General features: G+C 39.9%; 1 protein-coding gene across 3 annotated transcripts in view; it reads right to left on the bottom strand.

The window, feature by feature from the left end:
* Positions 1-23,530, bottom strand: part of LOC125461535 (cadherin-22-like) — a 731,460-nt gene that overhangs the window by 560,891 nt on the left and 147,039 nt on the right. For all 3 annotated transcript variants that reach the window (XM_048550445.2, XM_059652843.1, XM_048550446.1), the window contains exon 3: positions 3,831-4,125. In XM_048550445.2, the coding sequence (XP_048406402.1) occupies positions 3,831-4,125 (295 nt within the window). The remainder of the gene's footprint in view (positions 1-3,830; positions 4,126-23,530) is intronic.

Raw genomic sequence — 23,530 nt, 5'->3', positions numbered from 1 at the left:
TTTGAAGTCACTGTCTTGAGAGAACTAAAGATTTTATCAGCGTAAAGAAGCTAGAAGAACAACACCTCATTTTCCTCTTGGGGATCCTGCAGCCCTCTGGTCTCAATATTGAGTTCAGCAATTTTAGGGCTTAAACTGTCCCATGTTCTAGGCCCCTACCCCACACACCAGACCTTGTTAACACATACTCTGCCTTTACACAACCTATTGGTTGTCATTAGCAGATCCCATTAGCAGCTTTTCACCCTCCCAGCCATATCATTATCAACTCCCTTGTCTATAAAACTGTTCTTCTCTCTCTTTGGGCTGTATCCCAACCTATCATTGATTCCTTACTCCCTCCATCTCCCTATCTTCTGCATACAAACTCATGTTTTCCCAGTTACCATCAGTTATGACGAAGGGTTAGGACCCAAAACATTAACTCTGATTTTTTCTTCACAGATGCTACCAGACCTGCTAAGCTTTTCCAGCAACTTCTGCTTTTGTCCCTGATTTACAGCATCTGCACTTCTTTTGACTTTTACAAAGAGAAAATAGAGACTGCTGACATTGAACAACCTCAAGCAACTATTAGCCAGTACCATGTACTGATAGAGACAGCAAACACCACAATCTGCCAACTGTGATCGTCAGGAAAAAAGACACAAATACCTTTTCAATTGCTAAGTAATAAAAATAAATCTTTACTGGGAGACAGTGGGTAAGTTCATTATGATCACACTTTGTTTATATTCTTCACAAATTCAACTTAACTCTTTTGCTTGCTGAATGATCACAATGGCTGCGTTTCATTTACTAATCCCCACCTTTCTCATTGCCCTGTTCTTTCTTAATATATTCTAATCTTTACATAATGCTTTTTGCACATTATCCTTTGTCTTGACTTTATATTCATAGTGCTTATTTTTATCATTTTGACCTCTTTGCTCAAAGACCACTTTGTGCTCTCATAGCCCCTCCTCATAGTCAGGCATCCTATTATTGATCCCTTCTCTAGTGTAAATAGCTTGCCCCAATTTAACCAATCTCATTAAGCCAACTCTTCCTCACCCCTTATTTTGAAACTAACTACAAGTAATTGGATGCACCACCATATTCTACCTTGACACAAATTTCCACTAATACTGACTTCACAAACACTGGAACAGTGATCGGAATAACTAGTCATGTCATTTGTGAGATTGTGGCTTCTCTCCTTCTATATTAACAGACATGGTTGCAGCCGCATCATTGAGGAAAATAAGATGTGAATCTCTGACTTGAGTTCCTCTGGGAGCACTGGAATTGACATTGTCAGTCCTTTTACTTTAAGCTTCCATACGCTGTTTGTTTTTCCATCAGAATCTACAACTGTTAATCTTGCTCAATAACATCAATGTCTGTTTCCATACCTATGTTGTGTTTGAGGACTTGCAGGCTCCTGAACTAGCTCCAGATCTACTTTGATCTTCATGTAAACTTCGCCTGTAATTACACCTGTCCTCTTTTGTCTGGTTTGAATTCTCCCGTTGTCCCCAGTGTGTTGTAATGTATTTTTAATTGTGTGATGTGCCGATGTACTGTGATGGGCATGAACAGAAAGTGCACACAAACAGCAAGTCAGATTGTTCAAATATCCCAAGATCAAAACTAGAGTTGCCGCAAAATTTATCGCGGTCTTCTTCAGTCTTTAATTTCGTACTTGAAATGGGAAAGGAGAATTCATTCCCAGCCTCATTGCTTTCTTTTCTGTTGTGTACTGCAGTGAGAAATGATTGACATATTGACTCAAAGCACCCAATCACCATCAGCACTTATTTACACATCCCCAACAAACAGGGCAAGATAACAAAAACTCAGATCTTGCAATATACTCCAGTGAAATTCTACTAAAATGATCAGTTGCTCTGATCTGGGGTACACCGGTCAATACTCTGGCCCATCCAGCAACTCCTGTATCCCATGAATGAATAAAATAAAGCTTGCCACAACTTTTAAAAACAGCTGTCAACCATAATGCTCCGCCTTCTCTGACCGATTTTATACTCAAACGGTCACTGCCTCCTATTCCATTAGTTTCAGATTTATTAACCATCCAATTATGAGGCACTTTATCAAAAAAAATCCATGACACATGACATCAATGGCAGTACCTTCATTAACCCACTATGTGATTTAAAATCAAGTTGGTGACAAATCATTTGATACAGCATCCACTCCCTTCTGGAGTGGAGAATAGAGTGAAAAAAATGTCTCCTAATCTTCATCCTGAATCATCCAACCCTTATCCTCAGACCTGTTCCTCTAAAGTCTCAATAACCCAGCTTGGGGAGGCAATGCACTTTGCTTCCCCATGTCTCATATCTATCTTGGTTATTAATCTCATCTCAGGTTTAAAATTTTACAATTGATTTGGCATCAACAAGCAAACAGGGAGGAGAGCTGCATTAATTTTATCTTAGATAATTAATTTTTACAGTTAATGGTGTCAATTTTGTAATCAGGAGCTCTGAGGTACTCAGTTCTTAGCTGAAAGGAATAGAAAAGTGGAAGGAAATAGCAAGTTTTCAGCCTTTAAGAGGAGGAACATGCCTTTCATGTGAATTAACTGTTAATGGCAACATAGTATTGCACCAGATTTTAAATTTAGGATTGTCAATCTGATTCCTAGGTATTTTTTAGGTTTTGATCCTGTGTGCACCTGATGCAATTTTAAAATGTAAATGCACTAATTGGGCAGGAGGTGACCAAGTTCCTCCAGGAGGGAGGATTTCCCTGCAGAGCACAAGTAGCAAAGATACAGAGCAGCCAAAATGCACTTTGGTGATATCTTACCAAAGTCAGCAGGTAACGCCAATAGTGTACTGTACACAAAAGTGGTGATACTGCTAAAGGAGAGGTAACATAATCGAGTAAGGTCCCCAAGGTCCCAACATATTCCGCCTTACAAAAGAAACTATCACTTCTGCACAGTTTGAAGGCAAATACTGCTCACTGACATGCACCACATTGTTTACGTTTCCCAAATTCACGATTGAAAATTCCCGTCTCGTCTTGGTTTTCCATTCATCAGCTCCTAAAGGAGACTAACAGATGGTTAAATGGAGGCAAACAGATGGTTAAATGGAGGCAAACAGATTCCCCATTAGCCCCCTCACTCTCTCTTTGGAAATCCGAGTACGTACTGAAGTTATCAGGGTTCAGAGATGCCCACTGTGATTCTCAAATCACAAACTTTCCTGATCCTACTGGCCACTGAAAATCCAGCACAAAGGATCTGAATTCACTGATTTACTAATTTAACCAAAACAGAAACCAGAAACAGAAAGTGTATGCACCTCATACTAGTGGCTTTCCATAATACGGTTAACATCATAAGTTACAGATCAAGCCATTCAAAAGAAAAGAATGTGCATATAATTCAGCTGTAATGTCAGTCAAACCAGAAGTCGGCCATTTTGAACTGCACACTGCAATGTAAACCTAAACCCCAGTGAAATCCAATTATTCGTTCAGCTTGTTCAATTCTGAAAATACATTGCTCCAATAAGACATTTCATTAACGTGGTTGACTGAAGTCTTCCTTCAAAGGTTTGGCAAATAATTTTCCTTTTATCTAAAACAAACATGTGGACTGCTGATGGGCAAGGCCGCGTGAGTGAATGCTCATTGTGGGCAAAAGTCATACTGTGCAAAGACACAATCATGAACAAAATAGAATTCAGAGCTTCCAGTTGTACAGTGAAAATGCATTTGGGGCGCCTTGTGAATGCTGGTATCATTATGGTTCACTATGAAGAGCAACCAGTACACACATAACACACGAGAAACAACTCATCTCTCCTTACCTACGGGTGACAACTCAGGCACGCTGCCAACGTATGGTCCATCTAGGAATTTTGGCTCACTGTCATTAATATCCTGGACTTTGATGATAAATTCCGATTCAGGCTCCAGAGGTCTGTCAGTCAGCCTGTCCCGTGCTTGAGCACGAAGGGTGTAGTAGGTTTTTTCTTCGCGGTCCAATCGCTCTGTAGCATGGATATCCCCTGTAATCTCATCGATAATGAACACTGTCCCAGCACCCTCCCCTGATATGGTGTACTTAATGGAGCCATCTCCTTTGTCCGAGTCTGAGTGAATCTAGAAAAGAGAAAGAAACCGTTGTTAATGAATCTAGTTAGTCAGTCATTTTGGAACTGTTTGTAACTGGATGAAACCAGCTTGTGGCATAGGAAGAATTCTATTTGCTTCTATTCAAATTCACAATGGCAAACTTTTGCCTCGAAAGGCTGTTTTTTGCTGGGCAAAGGTACCAAGGGATATGAAGCAAAGGTATGAAAATGGAATTATGGTTCTAATCAGATGAATTGCCAACTCAAGGAAAGAATTGAGGTGAATGGAAGAGATGCAGTTAAGAGGAAGCTGAATATGTATGCGAGGGGCAAAGGAATAGAAGTATATGCTGATTAGATCAGATGAGATGAGGAGGTGGGGGAGATGGCTCATGTGGAATATAGATGATTAAACCAAATGGCGTGTTTCTGTGCTGTATGTCTATCTATGTTAACCCATGTAACAGATGTGAGGGTTACTCTTATTTCTGATGTTCTTAAGCTCGCATATGGGTATCAAGAAATACATAGGAATATGATATTACAGTATAAGACTGGCAGTTCTGTTGCTTGGAGACACACAGCAGAAACCAGCAGGAGTCAGACTTCAGTGTGGAAATGCATTTACATGATGCGAGTCAGTTCTATCAGTGTGTAACCTGTGCCTGGAGATGTGGCGACCTTTCTTCACCGGGGTGACTCTTGAGTGTGGTGAACTTTGAAATTAGATTTATAAATGGAGAAGCTGTGCGTGCTAAACTTGACACAATCCATTGTTAGGTTCCAAAGTATTTTTTTCCCACTATGAGTTTGAAATTAGCCTGTCCTTTTCTTTATAGTTTTCTTCAATGTGCTCAGCCTAATGGTGTGACTTTGTTCAATTTGATGCTGGTTCGATGGCTGGATAAAACACAATATACTAGGGTGAGGCAAACTTCCTCTATTTATTGCATGGAATGGAAGCTTGGATAACAGTTTTCTTCTACTTCTACAACTTTGTCCATCTAGTACTGGGCCCCGCTTTCTTTATGATTTTACATGAGGGAATGCCATTGTGTTCTCACCCTGATAAGGCACTTAATTAGGAATGGCTGACCAGGAACCTATCCCATTATCAGTGCTCTTCAAGGCTCCTGGAAAGATTAGCATATAGCTTATTTTCAATCGTGACTGCGCATGAACATTCCTTTCATGACCAATAAGGCCTAGAATGGGCCTTGAATCTGAGGCATGGTCACTCCCCTCAATAGGAAATCAGAGCAATGAGTATATGTGCTAAGAATTTCCATAAAAGCAGTGCACGGGGCAGCTTTTTCCATCTCTGCCTGTACTTGGCACTCCTGAGGTACTTAAATGTAGCAATGTTTACAGATGGGATAACTTGAGAAGGGCAAATTCTTTCAAATGCGACAGGGACTGGATTACGTAAGATATATATACAGGATGGCATGACGGCTTAGTGGATAGCATTGCTGCCTCACAGTGCCAGGGACTCGAGTTTGATTCCACCCTTGGGCAACTGTCTATGTCGAGTTTGCGCATTCTCCCTGGGTCTGCACAGGTTTCCTCTGGGCGCTCTGGTATCCACCCACTGTCCAAAATGTGCAGGTTAGGGGAACTGGCCATGCTAAATTGTCCCATAGTGTCCTTGGTCATGCAGGCTAGGGGGATTAACCATGGGAAATGCAGAGTTACAGAGATAAGGTAGGGGGTGAGTCTGGATGGATGCTCTTTGGAGGGTTGGTGTGGACTTGATAGGCCAAATGGCCTGCTTCCACACTATAGAGATTCTATGATACAGAGCCAAAGCATTCCATTAGCCTGAACAATCCATTTTGAGGTTTATTTTTCTCCCTGTTTCCTGTTGGACATTTTTGTCAAATACTCAATTCATATGCTCTTCAAATTCCCTGATGAATTGAGGTAGATCAGTTTTTAAACTACCTTGGTTGATGGTGTATGAAAATAGAGTGGAGGGGTCCTTTTTACAGCCTGATTACAGAAGAATGTTGGATCCTCTTTAAAGATATAGATAGGGCTGGATTCTGTCCTTGGCTTAGGTGAGTTATTCAAACATTTTGTTTTTTATATGTTGAATGAGGAACTAGTGACCCTCTGATTAAACTCACTACCAGTCTTTATTGAGAGGGTGGGACAATGCTGACCTTGTCTTTTTTGAGAGAAGCCCACTTTCATTCAATCAACTGAGCAATACAAACTTTGATTGATACAGTATCATGAATGCAAAAACGTTCATTCATTTCAGATGGTGCAATGAAAAGACACTGAGCTAAATGATCAAATACCAAGAGGTCGTCTCCTTTAGCAAGGAAAAAACTGAGCCCAGTTGCCTATCCTGATGTCAAAGAAGTTCTGTTGACCTGGTTCAAGCTATTACTAGCAGAGAACTTTACAATCTCTGCGATTGTCACTCATTCCAGCTATCTCCAGAGTACAGCTCCAGATGTCAGTGAGACCCTGCAGAGTCTCTCACATTATACTGCCCCAGATTCATAATCCACATGGAGAATGGTTAGGTATTTATTGTGTGTGGAGGCTGGATTGCAACATTTGAATTGCTTTTCCACACACGCATGATTAAAGATTTTCAACCATATCTGTACAAAGGGTTAATTTAAAAAATGAAGGTCAATAACTTGCTACTTTCTGCTACCGAAACAAAATGGCAATGCAGTGAATTCAGATGGTACCAAATTCCAAGTGTGTCAAAGATGTCAGCTATTCCAATTGGTGGGGGCTGGTGGGAGCTATCCAGGGAATTTTACAGGCCACTGCCAGGAAAAAGTAAAATTCAACTCTATTTCTTGAGACATCCTGAGAGGAGCGGAGTTTCAAGTGGTCATTGATATAGCATCATTAATGCAAAAATGTTCATTAACTTGAGAATGTGTAATTAAAAAAAAAATAGACGCTGGGTTAAATGAACAATTACCAAGAGGGCATCTAAAAATGGATCTTAAACCATATACTAAAGAAAGAATAGGAGGCAAAAATGTGAAGCGATTTAGAAATTTCAGAACCTATAACAGAAAATGGCAAGACTGCTAATGATGACAGAATGTGAAGAACAAGTCACCAGAGTAAGGAGAAAGGGCAAGAAGTGAGAGCTGTACTTTCGGCAAGGGTGATACAGATGGGGTTTGCGAAGTCACTGAGGGTTAATTGAAGATGCTGAAAATTTTAAATTTGCAATGCTGGGGTGATGGGAGTATCTGTAGAACCACAAAAACCTGCGGTGGTGAACAAGCAAATGGAAGAACAGATTCAAACAATAATTAAGTGCTTTTAGTTACTTCTGCCTGCATATTTGAAATTCATTCATAAATAAGTGTGAAAGAATGGAATGAAAAGCAATTTAAACCTTCTGAGACCATCTGGCCCATTGAGCGATCATAATATCAAAGTATCACAAAGATCAAGGAGCAGATTAGACCAGCAGCAAGTAGTTTGGATCTGGAGTGCATTGCCTGAGAGTATGATGGATTCAATCATGGATTTAACGAGGGAATTCTAAAAATTACCCAAAGAAATAAATTTGCAAGTCTCTGGGGAAATGGTAGGGAAGTGAGACTAGGTGGGTTGTACTTGGAAACTGCCAAAATAGACAGGACAGGTCAAATACAGTCCTTTATACTGTAATCATTCTTTGATTCTGACTCTGTGGCCCATTCCATTCCCAGATTTCTCAGAAGAGGTTTATTATCAACCAAGTAAAACTTCCGTAAAGGTAAATCTATACTCCTGATACTCTTGCCTCGTGCTGAATAATTGACGACAAACCATTAAGTAAACTATTCAATCATTTTGGCCTAAATCTATCCGTAGAATCTAGAATTGCATTTTTGTTTGACAGTCATCTGACGTTTCAGATGAGCTCTGTGAATTAGCACATGGACTGTTGGAAATCCATTCCGCACAAACAGTAAAAACAACCCTCACACCATGCATGGGCACGTGCATGCACACACACACACACACACACACACACACACACACACACACACACACACACACACACACACACACACACACTGTATGAATTTTCCTACCAATATCCAGCTTCACTTGAGGTTTAACTTTTTAATCTGGGTCTGGTCTTACAAACGCAATTAAAGATCAACAAAAATAATGTTCAATTACCTGTTTTATGTGTATCATCTATTATTATTTTTACAACCACGAGTAAAACGTGCTTCTAAGGAGACAAAGAACAATAATCATTTTTCTTTTTGAAAACACTTTATTGTTTCTTTTAGGCTGTCAGAATAATCAGATGAGCATCTGGAGACTCGCAGAAATACAGAAGCTGAAAATGGTTTCCACACAGGAGAGGGCACATGGCCTGTCATAACTTTGCTGGTTCTCTGCATGTGAACATCATCAGGCCATTCAGCCTTGAATTTGTTCTCGTATATAAATTGGTCATAACTGGTCACAGTCCTGCACCCACCTTCGTTTTGCAGCTGTTAAAATCACTGTGCAACAAAGCCTAGCAATCGTCGTCGCCTGAATAGTATTTTTTGCAAAGAAGAACACCTATTTGCATGAGTTCGTGTTCCAGTTTTCACAATCGTCAATGCAACTGAATGAACCCCCTGCTCAAGAACTGGTCATGTGATTTCTTAAAGGATTATCATGAATCCAAGCACCTGGAATTTCAAGTTGGTAACAGCTGTCTCTAAGACAATAGCTACTCTTTGGTGTCTAACCTGACTGTCTGTGCAAGATAATGAGCAGTTTCCATAACAGCCAAACTCAGTGGGATTCTTATGATGTAATTTTAAATTGTACTCTTCCTCAGGTATTCATTGTTCACATTCATTGACTCAACTTTCAATTTCTGTTGAAGTTCTACTGCAATGAATGATCTGGCCATGACTCACCTCATGATTCAGTGAAAATATGCTTCTCATTGACTGCATAAGATAATGCCTGAAAAGACACGGTGATGCCAGCTGCTGCTCTGCTTCAGCATCAAGTCAAGGGAAAAGTAGACTCTTTTACACAGTATTGATGTTGACCATGGATGAATTTTAACAGCCTTCCCATCAGCTGCGGAGACTGTGTTTGGGAGGAAGGTTGTACTGAATATAAACATGTTTTTCACAATTGCCCAGGAAGATCTACCCTCAAGAGGTGATATGTGTTTACACCCACCTCTTCATCTGTCCTGGCAATATTTCTGTCAAGATAATAGTTATAGTTATAGTTATAACACTTCCCCTGCCATCCATCAACCGCATATTTACCCATATTCTTATAGTGCAGTGGGCATTTCCAATGTCCAAAGCCACTTCTGGTGAGGCATTCCAATAAGAGCAGAGTACAGCAATAAAACTACCAAATTTCAGTATGGGTCTTGTTCGAAGTTGCTTTCCTTGACTTAAAGCCGAGTTGCTCACAGGCAGAGGACTAGATAGTTTTAGCAAGGTGCTTATTTTGCCTTCTATATTGATATACTTGTTCCAGGTCAATACTCTTAAATACATAAGGAATCATTCCTGTTGCAACAAAGAGAAACATTTACTTCCAATTAAACTGATTGCACTGGTTCACTGATGACTCAATATGATTATGCAAATAACTTTTGGCATAATTCTATGCAGTTTTGAGCACAATTTCCAGGTGCCAAAGCAGAAAATCAACACCCCTGTACTCCACATCCTGTCCTTCTTAACAGTTCTATTTACTTAGAATCAGTCCAGTGTGGAAACAGGCCATTCAACCCATTGAGTCTACAGTGACCCTGTAAACAGCATCCCACCTAGATCTTACCCCCTCCCCTGTCCCTAAATTTCTCATGGCCAATCCACACAGCCTGCCCATCCCTGGATACTATGGGCAATTTAGCACAGCCAATCAATCTAATCTGGACATTTTTGGACTGTGGGAAGAAACCTGGAGGAAACCCACCCAGACACAGGTAGAATGCGCAAACTCCACATAGACAATTGCCTGAGGGTACAATCAAGTCACTGGCACTGTGAGGCAGCGGTGCTCACCACTGAGCCACCATGCCACCCTTGGGTTGCAAAGGGCAGTTTTTCATGGTTACCTCAGCAGTTGGCACCATACTGCGTCGTAAAGCCAATCCTTCAGCCAACTGAGCTAAACCAAATGCCACAGATTATGGAAATGCCCTGAGTTATTCTAACAAGTATAGTCTGGAACTGATCCAATGCCACAGTCAATGTAGAATGGAGATGGCATTGCAGAAAATGGTTTAATCTGTCCACTTCTCCAACATTCAATTGACACAAACATATAGTAAAGAATAAATTGGACTTTGAGAATGTTTGCTTTTACCTACTCATATAATGCCAAGTTAGCTAGTGACAGGGGCCTTCCAATAAAACAGCTGAAGCTTATTATGTTTTTTTTTGGAACAGTAACTCTGTTATTTTGTGGACACTTTGTAAAAGACAACACAGTAGAAGATGGGTCACCATGGTAACAAAAGTGAGTACACAGTGGCTAGAGGTCATTTTGAACACCTACACATATGTAAGATGGTACATAGAGAGCCAGCAAGTGTGTCATTCAGTCATAGATAATATTTATAGGAATCTACTGTTGACAGACTGCCTTGTAAGATTTGTATGATTGGAAAGCTAGACAGTTCAGTGTAAAATGGGAGATAATGCCAATAACAACTTGGATTGATATAGCACCTTCAATATAACATAAAATTCCATGATGGTGCTTTACAAACATTACATTTGGTGCTGAACCACATCAGGGAATATTAAGCAGTAGCTTGGCCAAAGCATTTAATCGGAAACTTTAGGTGGGAATGTGAAGTAAGGAGGCAGAGAGAGTTTCAGAGCTGAGGGCCTAGGTCGCTGAAGACATAGCTACACAAAAGGTGATGGAATTAAAGTCAATTAAATAATTAGGAATGCTGAAAAGAGCAGAATTTAAGAAGCATGGGTATCTATTTATTTATTTATTGTTGGGGGACACCAGATTTGAAGTGTGAAGCCATGCTGACATTTGAAATTTAAGATAAAAATTTCCACATCGAAGTGTTGTCTAGCGGGGAACTAATGCTACAACTTGGTTTTCCAGTGCTGAAACGTCCTGATATGTTCTGACTGCTGCTACCATCTCCTTCAGAAACTCGAACCAAGAATACATCTTTCATCTTGATGTTAGTCTAAGGTAAAAATGTGATTTCAAAAGGTGAGGCACTTTGGAATGTGGTTCCATGAAAGCTATTTTATGGTATGCATAAACCAAAGATTCTGTTTAGATTCTAGCAAAGACGTTCAAATGTGATAACAATGAATGCTTGTTCTCTTTACAGAGCCAGGGCTTATGCCCAAAGTTTCTTTAGAAAGAAACAAGGTTAATTAAATCCTGTGGGCAAGAAGATATAACACTGCAAAATAAAATGTGGAATCTCTTTGCATCTTGTGTTCCTATCAATGTTTAATTTTGCACTCTAAGAAAGTATCTACTGCCGGAGCTTTAATCTGTAACCTGAACATGGATAGGAAACAACAACTTTAATTATATGTAGAATCTTCAATGTAGAAGAGAACTCCCAAGGTATTTCACAGATCATAGAATTTCTACAGTGTGAAAGCAGACCATTTGGCCCATCGAGCCCACACCAACCTCTGAAGAGCCACTCCCTATCCATCCTATCCCTGTAAACCTGCATTTCCCATGGCTAACCCAACTAGCCTGAACACCCCTGGACACTGTGGGCAATTTAGCATGGCCAATCCACTTGGCGTGCACATCTTTGGACTGTGGGAGGGCACCCAGAGGAAACCCTCACAGACACAGGGAGAATGTGCAAACTCCACACAGACAGTCACCTGAGGGTGGAATCAAACTGAGTCCCTGATGCAGTGAGGCAACAGTGCTAACCAGTGTGCCACCATGAGAAGTGAGTATTGAGTAAACTTCAGCGCCCTGACAACTTGGGTTCATAAAATAGGCACATGCTGGTTCAGATTTGTTCACACCATTCTCCAATGTTCAGCTACCTTTTGAAGAAGGTATACTGCTATCATATCTCTGTCAGCAAAACAATATGCTGGGATGTTGCTGTACATTAACCACCTAATGACATGCAACAATTTATAATAGATATTGTGCTCCTAAAAGTTATGTGTGGCTTGGTATGTGATGCTAAGTTATTGGTAGGTCTATCAGTATGTTTTCAGCAGACACTTTTAAATAGTTTCTGTGAAGTGAAACAACAGATATTGAAATGAACATTTGAACAAAGGAAAAAACAGTTAATAATGCTGTCATTACATCTATTACATTACATGCCTCTAATCAGTCAAATAACATTATCGAGAATAATTGTTCAAGTGGCAAGTGTTGTCAACAAAAATGAAGCACAAAGCTTTGGTGAAGTTACAAATAACTGTGGCTACACTGACTGTAGATGTTAAGAATTCTCACCTCCTCATCATCAGTGCTGAAACAGTCCCCTAGTTTCGAGCACAGAGAATAGCACTTCCATTTGTGTAGCTAAGATCTCTTGGGCTGCACCCTGAGTATGTAAACACCATGCGTCATGGTGTTCTGAGGAGCTAACTTCTCCAAGCATTAGCAGATGGGTCTGGCCACATTACTATGGAAAGTTCCAAGCTGTTGGACCATGCTAAATCACTTGTCCTTTTGGGGGGTATTTATGCCAACAAACAACCCTAGCCTAACAGAAACTGATTAATTCATAACTTCCTCGAGGTTGTGCGAGATGATGGGATCTGTTAGATCTCTGAGCAAATTTTCAAAGTCATTTCGTAAAGTGCCTCCTCACTAGAACTTTGAACTAAGCACCGTGACACAGTTTAGCTGGTGGAAAGGTGGTAAGGAAAACAACAAGAAGGAAAAGTGTACTGGACCTCCTCCTTATCAATCTGTCAGCTGCAGATGCATCTGTCCCTGACAGTATCAGTAAGAGCGACCACCGTATAGTCCTTGTGGAAACTAAGTCCTGCTTTCACATTCAGAATAACCGCTATCGTGTTGTGTGACATTATCACCATGCTAAATGGGACAGGCTTCGAACAGATCTCGCAACTCAAGACTGAGCATCCATGGGGCACTGTGGGCCTTGAACAGCAGCAGATATTCAAGGACACCTATGGCTTTATACCGAATGTTCTGATAAGCAACATCCTTATTGATTATGCCCATGAAAAACAACTCAAGTGAAAACAGATATTAGACATGTGCTGGAAAATCACTTGATTGAATATAATCAAGGCAGTTGGAGTTATAGTGTTAGTGTTAGTTCCTCAACTAGATGGGTTAACAAGATTCTGCATAGATTACAGGAAGGTAAATGTAGTAACAAAAAGAGATGCCCACCCAATTCCACAGCTGTAGTGATTTTAGTGATAATGTTGGCAGTGCTCCATTCCTTTCTAAGATTTATCTACAGAAGGAACTCTGGCAAGTGCCAATACCGTCAAAAGCTCAAGGGATATCAGCTACTGTTAAACCAATATTAGGTGATACCAAGATAACAAAGTGTGAAGCTGGATGAACACGGCAGGCCAAGCAGCATCTCAGGAGCACAAAAGCTGACGTTTCCTGCCTAGACCCTTCAGCAGAGCTCCTGAGATGCTGCTGGGCCTGCTGTGTTCATCCAGCTTCACACTTTGTTATCTTGGATTCTCCAGCATCTGCAGTTACCATTATCACTGATACAATTAGGTGATACCATTTGGGTTTAGTAAAAACATAGAACTGAAATCGTAGCTGATGTGCCAAATTGTGTAGTTTACTTAGAGGACATCACAATATACAGGTAGTTCTCCTATATTGTGACAGTTGTGTTCTTGTACGACCTCACACTATAGAAAATCCCTATACCTGTGCAGCAGAAAGTTTGCATTATCCAAACAGCATCCACTATTCATCAATCACATCACAGCTAAATTGCATTAATGAAATACAGAACTACCTGTATAGTAACACCTGGGAACAATATGTAAAATGACTAGAAGACTTGTTTTAGCAATTTGCTAGCTGGCTTAGTAACAAATCTCATTAAGAGTGAATTTCCGGAAGAGAGTGTAACAAGAAAAGTGAAAGTGAAGCATTTGGTGGAATTCTCCATTCCCAAAACTGAATGGGAGATTATAACATGTTTGCAAATCTGTGGTGCAAATCTGTGGATTTCGTCAGAGATTTGTGCCTAAAATCAGCATAATAGCTGTACCTTTAATAGATTTGTTATGAAAACTGGCAAGGGGGATATGGTCAGCAGAGCGCCAGGCAGTTTTTGAGAAGCAAACAGCAATTCTAAGAAATGAGCCAGTGTTGCTCACCCCTAACTTTATGAAAACTTAGAAAATGGAATAGAAAATACCAGTGACTTGGAAGTACGTAAAGTCTTGTTGCAAGATAATGAATTGAGAATGGGGAAGCCGGTGTGGTATTTTTCTAAGAAATTAAATCAATCTCAGAATTACAGTGGTAAAGGAGACTTTGGGATTATTATCGGCTCTTTAATGTTTCAATGTCAATGACCAGCAAGGGTTGCAAAGAAATGCAAATATATAATGACCACAATCCATTAAATTGAAAACTTGAAATGTAAGATTATTCACAGTTTATTCATTCAATGTAAAAATTGTTCACGTTACTGGAAAAGATACTGGCCTAGATATTCCAGTGAACAGCAAGCTCAGGTAGATTTCCACTCTGGCCTTACTTTGATATGAAAGAAGGGAACTCAGCAATTCTGAAAGGAGATTTCACTCAGGTGTCTCTCTGAAATGTGGACCTGTAACTCTGTTCTACTGAACTAATCTCTAGAGAACGTCAGGTCCTGGGGATGGGAAGGTCAAATTTCCTGAGGGCTGTTGGATCCCGAGGCAAGGGGTGCTGGGACCAGGGTTTAGGGCGTATTGTGGGGTGGGGGGTTGCTTGGGAGGCTGCTGTTGGGTCTGCGGATGAGTGTGTCATTTCCAGGACTGGCGTATTGGTTCCCAGGGATCAAGGTAAATGTTTTAGGTCCGCAACTACTAGTGTCAGGTTCCTTGGGCCCAGAGATGGTGAGGGGGTGCAGTCAGAGGAGGGGGTGGTTGGGGAATCTTGGGTCATTGTCTGTGGGGTGTAACAGACTTGGTGATGGTGTTAGGTTGTATGAAATAAATATTAGGCCTGTTTAATCATTACTCAGGAATTAGAGCATATATTTGATTGTCTTAATTTTCTCCCTAGTAACTGCTTTACCTTATTTTGTTGGAACTATTTGAGGCCTCTAATTATAATGGAGATTTTTGAGGGGTTCCAGTTGGATAGGAATTGCCCAATAGAAAATTCATTTTTAGAGCATAAGAACATGAGAAGTAAGAGCAGGAGTAGGTCATCTGGCTCCTCGAGCGTGCTCCACCAATCAATAACATTGTGGCTGATCAGTTTCATGGACTCAGCTCCACCTACCTGCCCATTCACCATTGCCCTTAATTCCTTTACTGTTCAAAAATCAATTTTTGCTTTAAAAGCATTCAACAGGGTAGCCTCAACTGCTTTACTGGGCAGCAAATTCTACAGATTCACAAACCTTTGGGAGAAAAAGTTCCTATTCAACTCAGTCCTAAATCTGATCCCCCTTATTTTGAGGCTACACCCTTCAGTTCTAGTTTCACCCACTAACGGTGAAGAAATGCCAATTGGCAGAGGTGGGATTCAAACCCACACCTTTCTGAAGAGACGTCAGCTTAATCCAGTGTCTTGGATGGCTCGGCCATGCTATTGGCTCTGGAGTAATTCCTTCAGAGCGTGCTACAATGACCATTCCAAAGAGACCACATCACAAACTCCCATCTATACTGGAATAACAACTGTCTGGCCAGTGGATAATCAACCTCAATGTAATAGCCAATGCATTGATGAGATAGCACTGGTGTAACTGGACTCTGACATAGACACAAGGCCACTAAAACTCTTGGGCATAAACAATTCCAGTTTTGTGTTTCCCCTAGGGTGGAGGTTATCTACAATGCAGATTGAGCTTTACAGGGTACATTCAGACTAGAAGGCTGGTTTGTGTCAACAATGAATAAGTCATTTGAAAAGTCTTTTATTTATAAACAAAACCAGACAAAGTGACAAATTATTGCCACTGATTGAGAAAACAACTGAAGAGAAATGAAGGGATTAGGAATTCCAAGCTCTCTTCCCAGTGTTTGACTTTGTTGTTGCTCTGCCCATAAGTGATAAAAGGCATGGTGACTGATGTCCTTTGTACAGAGTTTTTGTCTCATTTTGACTGCAATACAAAATTGAAAGAGTTGCCTTGACTGCTAACAACTGAAGTGCATGCACCAAAATCACGCAGGGTTAGATGAGATGCTCTTGTACAGAGCCAGCACACAAATGATGGGACAAATGGCCTCCTGCTATAACCGTTCTACAATTCCAGAAGATTTAAACACCTTAAAGCCATTATGGCTAGTGCAAAGAACTCCTGGTGAAATCTGCCAAAACTCATATTCAAGTAGATTTTGGTTATTTATCAAACTAGTGAAGCAAAAATTCGGACAAATCATCCACAAAAACAATGCTGATAGCATCTTTAGAATATGAATTCAATTAAAAAGATAAATAAAATGCTAAAATTATTGAAAAATATCCACAAAACTCCAAAATAACAAAATGCTTCATTCATGTCCAGTAAACTGCCACGCGTGCTTTGTTAGGCAACACGTACATGCGATTACAGACTCACAGAAACGCAGTTGACATAAGTGCCCACGCAAGCCAGTTGCTTGTAACAAACAAATTGCACTGGCTCATGAAGACAACTCCCCATCATCTTATTAGGCTCCTTGATAGTGACAACTATCTCCTAAGAATAAAGTAAAAAAAGGTTTGAATCCATCACAGTGACTGATAATGTTGATTTTTAAACCCGACAGATGTGGAGAGATCAGCTTTCTCCCTTCCAACAAAACCCCTGAACCCCAACTCTCACCCACCAATGCATCCAAATCTGTGCAATAATAAGGAATACAGGTGATAACTTATTTACTGGAACTAGAATGCGTGCTACATTTTATGAAGGTGTATTGTCGAAAATAGTAATTTACAACAGCGTTGACTAGGCATGTGCATATACATCTGAAATACTTTTCAAAGAAAAAGTTACCAGCTAAAGCAGCAACAATGTTGCATTTAGACAAGCTGTTTGGATGAAGACAACATGTCTGCAATGCTTTCAGAGAAAAATAATATGGTTTAGTTTGTGGATGAGGCAAGGATACTGGATTTCAACACAGAAAATCCAAAATAGATTGTATCAGGAGCAATCTCTCATGCTCTCTTTCTCTGAAATTTCCTGTCACCAAAGTATATGAGTTGGAAATCCATTGGAAGACCTCATCACCACAAATGGAGAGCTCCTGAAGCACAATTCTGAATCAACCACCACTATCTCCAAAAGAGGTGAATTTAATCAGTCATAATTAATGCAGCAAGCAATTCCAATAGCTTATGTGGAAAGTACAACATTTAGAACAATCTGTAAATAATGCTCTTTTCTTCTGAATTTGACTGTTATTTGGCCTAAGTACTTTTAGGATAACCTTCCACAGAGTTTCATACATTTTTCCTGGAGGTTTTGTGTGGTTTTCTGTGTGGTTTTTGAAGGAGGGTACATTTTTCTTCGAAATTTAAAGCTTCATTAATAACCTTTATATCTTTGCCTGAGCAAGACTGTTTGCGAGAAGAACTTGCTCTTTATTTTTTGAAGAAAGGTCTCGACCTCAAATGTTGCTTTCCTACTCCTCTGATGCTGCCTGGCCTGCTGTGTTCCTCCAGTTTCACACTGTGTTATCTCTGACTCCAGCATTGGCAGTTCTTACTATCTCTGTTGCTCTTTATTTGTTACTTAAGGAATGTTGCCGATATGTTTCTGATACTGAACAACTTACAAACTGATATATGTGCACATTTATGTGTATAATTGGCAAATTTATCTCTCTTTTGAGACTCAACTCTGAAAATGTTTATGCTTTTGTAGATGCAAGTGCTGTCAGCAGGAAATGAGGTACAATTTGAGCATGTTGCATAATGATTGGGCTTTGAATTGTAACATTGAAACAGTTGCCTTAATGTTAACTGGGACTTCTTAATGCTCCAGGCAATTATGGAGTGTTATTTACTAAATTGCTTAAATTTCTATCATTGGATCATTCCTTTTTCATGAAGCATGTAACAGCATTGAATTAAGGGATAAATGGACCTTTCTGATGAAAGTGAGGACAATATCAACTGGATGATCACACATTTTTATGATAGAACTATAGGTAAATAGCCCATTATTGCTTACTTTACGAAAAATGGGCACAAGAGCCAAATATTGTAGTTTTTCTCTCTCCTATGAGGCTTTATGTACTGATAATTACTATCAGAACCCTTCCATTAATAAAATATCAGTAGGAAATTGAGTGATAAATAGATGAGCGAGTCTCTTATTTTTATCCAAGGACTTGAAAACATCACATTCCACTTTGACCAAGTCACAGTTAGGTAGCAGACATATTTCTGAACTATAGCTTCTGTCCAGAAACATGTAAGTCCTGGATATGACATGCATGTAACAGGTATCAATACCGCCTTATAACAATACAAGATTTCGTTGGTATATATCAATAAGGTTGGACATAAGGTTTGCACACAGGTCAAAAAATTGTTTAAAATAATGTTTATCTTGTGATTCTCCAAGATTCTTTTTGAACAATGTCAAAACACATCCTAATGAATGTCTGTGAAGATTTACATTTGAGGTTTTGTGTCATTGGTTTCATTTGGGTACATTGGTGAATTACACATAGCATAAAATGTATGAGCTGAATCAGTTCAAATTCAAATTTAATTTTCTCAAGCCATTGCGTTCTGTCATTCATTGATATACGAGCATGTTTCCTTTGGCAAATATTTTTCAATGCAAAAGTAAATGTTAGGACTTTCTCACAGCAGCGAATTTGCTAACATGGTGTGATTTCAAATGTTCAGGCTATCACTGACCTGGTAAACTTTCTAAATCACAGACTACTACCGTATAATTAAATGATTTACAGCAAAGCAACACCTGAGTGTGTTACAGCACCATAATGTTGTTGACAGCTTGATGGATCACAGGGATTTATCTTGACAATTCCATTGCCTCAAATAGAGATTAGGTAGATTTGTCCTGACAGTCCTATCATCTCAACTGTGGGCTACAAGAATTTGTCCTGACAATCCCATAATCCTGAGGTTGGGTCGTGGGGATTTGTCTTGATAATCCTATCAAATCAGCAATGATGCTGCAAGCAGCCATCAGGCATTTCCCTGACTTAGTATTGAGCAACAGCAAAGAAGGTCATTCCCAGATGGGCTTTCCTCACATGCAACGAATTGATATATTCATTATAGTTTTCGATTTGAAGTTCAAAATAGAGTCAAACGGAATAAAAACAGAAACTACTTGGAGAAATTCTGCAGGTCTGACAGCATCAGTGGGGTAAGGGAAAGAGTTAATGTTTTCAGCCCAAAGATCTTTTCTGAACTGTACGAGACTGGCGAGTGATGGATGTTAGGTTTTGACAAGGTGGGAGGGACAGTGAATGGAATAGCTCATGCGGATGTACAGAGCAAAAGACAAAGTGTGTGAGAATGGTAGTAAAGGAGTGATCTAGATGCAAAATTGGAGTTAACAACAGGTATGACAAGTAGAAAATAGGTCAACTCTGCTGACAGCAAACTCATGCCATCAAGACACTTAGGTAGGAGGAGTTGGGGGGAAGGACATAATCAAAATAGAGGGCAGTGTTCATGCCTTGAAGTTGTCAAACTCAATGTTGAATCCTAGAAGCTTTAAACACCTAAGCAGAAAATGTGGTGCTATTCTTTCACCCAGGGTTGGGCTTCACTGGAGCACTGTAGCTGATTTAAAATGCAAATGGCAGCACGAGATGGTGTATTGAAGGTCAGGATCATTCCAACAGTCACAGCAGAGATGTTTCACAAAGCATTCACCCGGTCTCTACTTGGTCTGTGCAACGTGAACAGTGAATATGGTAAATAAGATTGAGAAAAAGTTCAAGTAAAATGCCACTATAACTAGAATATTTTTTGAGGCCTTGGATAGTGAAGAAGGAGGAAGTAAAATAGCAATCTTTAATAATGCTCGGGGGGAGATAGATTGAGGAAGTATTAGGAATGATGGAGGAAAGTGTAGGGTGTCTCAGAGGGAATGATTCCTGTGGAATACTGACCAAGGAAGGGACGGCAATATACGTTTGATGATCACATCCTGCTGGTGGTGGTGGAAATGGTCGGGAGGATGGACCTTTGAATGTAGACACTGGTGACGTGAAAACAAGGAGGCCCCTAGTGGAAAGGGGAAGGGATAAAGGAAGAAGTGCAGGAAATCATCAGACATGCCTGAAGATCTTGTTAACTATGGTGGGGGGGTGGTCCTCAATTAAGGAAAACTAAATAAATGTCAGAGGCACCTCTATGGAAGGTGACATTTACAGAACAGATTTAATGAAGATGGAGAAACTGGGAGAATGGAATACAGTCCTGACAATGGATTTGCAATTCCTGCAAATGGATGTGAGTTAGAGTGAAGGTTCTTTTTTTAAAGGTCAGAGTATCATTCTGGAATGGTGACTAAATGTATAAGTAACATAAACAAATTTGAGTGCAATAAAATGCCTAAAAGATCCTTACGGTGTTAAGGGAATAAGATGTTTGCACTGTGTTTATGATAAGCAGAGTAAACAGAACAAATGATTTAAAATATAGTCCATCTTGTGATTTACCCAAAGCCAAACTTGTCAATTTTGCTTTAGCTTGTTTAAACTTGAAATTAGTTAAAAGAGAACAGATTTCCCCTTAGCAGCAGTTTTTTTTATATCCATCTAGTTCAATTCACTGAACTGAAGCAGCAATGTTTTTCTAGTTACAGAGCACCCAAATCAGGTGTACTGAGGATCTCTATCTTGTAAGAAATGTAAAAAAAACATTAGAGTTGTGGAAGATTCAAGACATTAGACATGAAGGCTCAGAAAGGAATCATGGTTTATTCCCACAGTTTAAGAAATTTGAAAGGGTAAATTAAGTAGATACCTAGAATTGAGATGGAAGTACAATTTCTCTGGAATTGAATTTCTGTAATGAATAGTGTTGGAAAACATTTCCATTTGATGTTTGTATTAAGATTTTTTTTTAGTTACGTACACTTAAGTACAGCTTACTTTTCCACTTACTTGCCCTTTGACGTTAATTTCTAAAGTGCCAACAGACATTGTTGAGTTAGTTTACTTTCTTTCTATTTGTAATACAGTAATATTCTGTTATCATAGAATATCTACAACTTCACATGAATGTTTTCATGGCTAACAACTAAACAATCTCAACAAAAATGTCAACATATGATCTATCTAGACAGGTGTCATTCTAGGCTATGACATGCCCAGTGGTACCATTTGTCGTGCTCACAACACCCATGACTATCAGAGGAAAAGTTACTTTAGAAACTTAACTTACTAACCATAGGAATTATCATTGATTATTGTAAAACCCAATTGGTTCACTAATGTTGTTTAGAGAAGGAAACCTGTCACCTACATTTGTCCTACATGTCATTGCAAGCTCACAGCAATGTGGTTAACTCCAAGCTGTCCTCTCAAATGGCCAATGGATTCAAAAGTAGTCAGTGAATGCTGAATTTGCCCCATAAAATAATAATTAAATTGCTCTCATCTACTTACACGTTCCCAGCTCGAGTGGCACTGAAAGATGCCTGGCATTAGTCTAATTAGCATACATGTGGATTACTCAGTAGTTAGTAAGAATGAGGTCATTTGTCTCCATTGATGCAAATTGATTTACAGGTATCAATAATGTCCAAAATCATGTACAAATGGCTTTCAAGCTTTAACTAACTCAACAATGTCTGTTGGCACTTTAGAAATTAATGTCAAAGGGCATGGACTGTATATCTAAACTAAGAAGTTTCTCGGTCAGTAAACATGGGTGGTCCACAACATTGTTCCAACCAGATGCATTAACAACACTTTACCAGGATCTGTTGTGCAAGCTTATTATAGAAACAACCATAATAAAATATGCTAGAATGCAAATAGAAGGAATTCATTGTCAATTACAGTGTAGCAATGAAAAGTCAAGATAGTAGCCAATTCCTAATTCCTTTCTTAATATATTCATTAGATTATTGTTCTGTTCACTCATGCTAATAGGCAATATAAGATTGCACAGTGGAATTCTAAGGCCTATTAACCTTTGCTGAATTCCACACAGATTGTTTAATGTAATCATGAATTAGCTACTCAACACATAAAGTTAATTCATTAGATCTGGAGCAAAAGCAGAAGTTGCTGGTCTAGCAGCATCTGTGAAGAAAAAATCAGAGTTAACATTTCGGGGCTGGTGGCACTTCCTCAGAACTGATAGTAGCTGGGCAAACATCAGTTTATTTGCAGCAAGTAGGGACAGGAGTGGGGTAGGGAGTAAACAATAGGCCTAAAGAGAGAGAAAAGCAGTTGGACAGACCAAAGAGTTGATAACAATACGCTGGGAGGGTGAATAGTTGTTAATGGGGGCTGTTAGTGACTAACAATAAGTGGTGTGTAATGGCAGGCTGTGTGATAACAAGGGCTGGTGTGTGGGGTGGGGGTTTGGGACATGGGAGAGTTTAGGCCCTAAAATTATTGAACTGGATATTGAGTCCAGAGGGCTGTGGGGTCCTCAAGCAGAAAATGAGGTGTTATTCTTCCAGCTTGCATTGAGCTTCGCTGGAACACTGCAGCAAGCCAGAGACAGAGATGTTGGCCAGGAAATAGGGTGCTGTGTTAAAGTGACAGGCAACTGGAAGCTCAGGGTCTTTTTTGTGAGCTGAATGCAGATGTTCTGTGAAGCGGTTGCCAAGTCTACGCTTTGTTTCCCCAGTGTAGAGGAGACCACACTGTGAGCAGCGAATGCAGTAGACTAGATTTTGGGAAGTGCAGGTGAAGTGTTGCTTCACGTGGAAGGTATGTTTGGGCCCTTGGATACTGGGGAGGGAGGAGGTAAATGGGCAGGTGTTACACCTTCGCTGGTTACAGGGGAAGGTGCTGGAGGGCTATGAGGTGTGTTGGGCGTGAAGCAAATATGGACCAGGGTTTCCCAGAGGGAACGGTCCCTGCAGAAGACGGACAAGGGAGGAGAGGGGAATATGTGTCTGGTAGTAGCATTTTGCTGGAGGTGGTGGAAATGGCGTCTGATAATCATTACATTCCCCACCTTGCTGTCAAGCAACCAGTTGATAAGTAACTCTATTGCACAAGAGATGGCCTTTGATGGGAGCTGCATACACCTAGAATGGGTAAATATTTATTACTGTCACAGCTACATAAAAAGGTCTCCAAGTACAACAT

The sequence above is a fragment of the Stegostoma tigrinum genome, chromosome 19 (assembly GCF_030684315.1).
Source record: "Stegostoma tigrinum isolate sSteTig4 chromosome 19, sSteTig4.hap1, whole genome shotgun sequence".
Taxonomy (NCBI): domain Eukaryota; kingdom Metazoa; phylum Chordata; class Chondrichthyes; order Orectolobiformes; family Stegostomatidae; genus Stegostoma; species Stegostoma tigrinum.
This window is presented reverse-complemented; position numbering and strand designations above follow the sequence as displayed.